This window comes from Mauremys reevesii, linkage group 13 (assembly GCF_016161935.1).
Source record: "Mauremys reevesii isolate NIE-2019 linkage group 13, ASM1616193v1, whole genome shotgun sequence".
NCBI classification, from domain to species: domain Eukaryota; kingdom Metazoa; phylum Chordata; order Testudines; family Geoemydidae; genus Mauremys; species Mauremys reevesii.
In genome coordinates, this window is record NC_052635.1 from 2,866,992 (window position 1) to 2,869,408 (window position 2,417).

The 2,417-nt window shown below is 51.4% G+C and overlaps 1 gene segment (V, D, J or C); it reads left to right on the forward strand.

Annotated features, from left to right (window-relative positions):
* Window positions 1-439: 439 nt before the first annotated feature.
* On the forward strand, window positions 440-1,452 carry LOC120380450. The segment is given in 2 exon segments: window positions 440-538; window positions 627-1,452. Coding segments are annotated over 2 exon segments (462 nt in total).
* Window positions 1,453-2,417: the final 965 nt, after the last annotated feature.

Consider the following 2,417-nt stretch of genomic DNA (forward strand, 5'->3'; position numbering starts at 1 on the left):
AACCCCATTTTACAGACGAGGAAATGAGTCCCAGAGTCACAAAAGCGGAAATTAACCAACTTGCCTAGGGGTTTGGGGCACCCACTGCCCACTAACAAGAGTGGGAATTGTGCACACAGAGCCCCTAAACGGATTTACCCAACGGCAACAGGGAGCGAGTGGGTTTTTTAAGAACTGACCCTGCCACACCTGTCTTGTCTCTAGGGCTCCAAGCAATTCAACAGACTAATGCACAGCTGTGCTGAGCTGAGCTGAGCGCCTGGTCTCTCTGGGGTGTAAAGGGGACCCCTGTCCGAAGGGGACATCGCCATGTACTGAGCGCTCATCCTCTGCCGCCTCTAATAGCCACCCTGGGAAACCCTCATGCAAATCCCTTCCCCGGGGGGTTTCTGTTAAATACCAACCCCTAGTTCTAGGATCCTCAGTCTCTCCCCAGACACGGAACTGCCCGGTCCTGCCCGCTGGGGAGTGTCTCCATTAGCCATCACCATGACACTGTCACTGCTCTGCTCCCTTTTCCTACTCGCTGCCCCGTCAGGTGAGTATTTCCTGGGACGCTGAGAAACACCGAAGTGGGGAATGCACCAGTTCCAGGCCAGACTCAGCTCTCTTCCCCCTTTCCCCAGGTGTCCTCTCCCAGGTGCAGCTGGTCCAGACTGGCCCGGGAGCGATGAAACCCGGAGAGACCCTCAGTATCACCTGTAAGGTTTCTGGAGTCTCCGTCAGCAGCTACTATTGGAGCTGGGTCCGGCAGCCCGCTGGGAAAGGGCTGGAGTGGATGGGGCGCATCCAGAGCACTGCAGCGGGAGGCAGCACGGAGTACAGCTCGGCTTTCAGTAGCCGGATCACCATCACCAGGGACACCTCGAAGGACGAAGTTTATCTCCAGCTGCGCTCGCTGACAGCTGCAGACACCGGCACCTATTACTGCGCCAGGGACACAGTGACACAGAGCAGAGCAGGACTGGCACAAAAAGAGGAAGCGAGTTCCGCGCAGACACTCAGGGCCCTTTTACACAAACGTCCCTGCTCCTGGTAGCAGGGAAACATTCACTCTTCTGGCCATTATTATCTCACAATCACTGGGCAGGGGCTGTCACCTCAGAGAACCGACATGGGTGATGATGGGACTGATCTACAGCCCTTTGGAACCAATGAAACTCTCGCCTCTGATTTCACACAACTTCGGTTGTTGTGGCCATAAGAAAGATCTACACGGTGCGAGCAGATCCACAGCTGGAATCAATGATCACAGATCCACTGGATTCAATATAGCAGCTACCCCTGATTATGCCAGCTGGCAATCTGGAACTTTTATTCAAACAGTTAAACACTCTAGTAAACACATGGGAGCTATTCATCCAATGGGATTTGGGTGCCTAACTCCCTTAGGTTCCTTTGAAAATCCGAGTCTTTCATAGGAGGAGGTTCCATCTATACATTTAGAACTAAATAAACATCCCCTTCACAGCGGTGCTTTTATTCTGGAAAGAATTAAAGCCTCTAGGCTCAGATTTAAAAGGTTCCATAGCATTTAATATTCTACTTAATATTGGATCCCTGCCCCCCAAAGACTTTATTATCTAGGTAAAAAACAGGAGAGAAAGATGGGATATCACAAGGAACAAAAAGTTTATATTAGTCAGCATGACAGGCACTGGCCTCTGCAAACCACTGGTCTGACTGTTTCTCTCTCTCTCTCTCTCTCCATCGACTCACAGACACACATATACACGTGTCCTAGCGCAGCGTGCAGGGAAGGGTGAGCTGGAGTGTTCGTACAGGTGGGGGCGGAGGACGAATCGCCCTTTCACGGAATTTCCGTAGTAGGTGGTTGCTCCACTAATACCTGATAGCCACCGCAGCCCCTGACCGCGACCCGCCCTGACAGATCCAATTAATTCAGTAGCTGTTTATGTTGAGCCCTGAGGTCGTACAGGTCAGTCTCTCTTATCCATACAAGGGGAGAAAATACCTTCCAAAGCGGCTGCAACGAAAGGTAAATGGAGCCAAAGATTTATTTTCCCTGGTGTGGGAGGGGAAAGGTCTCTGGTGGATTGGCTGGGAACTGCACATAAACAGGGGGATGTGGATTCTCTCTGGGTGCAGCCCTGCAGAGAGAGATTTAAACAGGAAACGCTCACGGTTATTTGCGTATCCCCCTCCTAATAACAGATACAACTCCTTCCCAATGGATGATTTGATGATTGCCCTTGTCACTGACGGACCATTGTTCTGACCCAGTCTGATCTCACGTCTTGGTCTGAGGATCTAAGAGTGGGAGCTAGACTCATTACTGGAGAAAAAAGGCTGGGACAAGCTTTGAACTCCTCAAGGGTTTAAAAGACGCTCAGCCTTGGCTGCTGCCTCGACAATTTGCTAGATGGTGTATGCTCAGTCTGCAGGCCCAGCCCTGA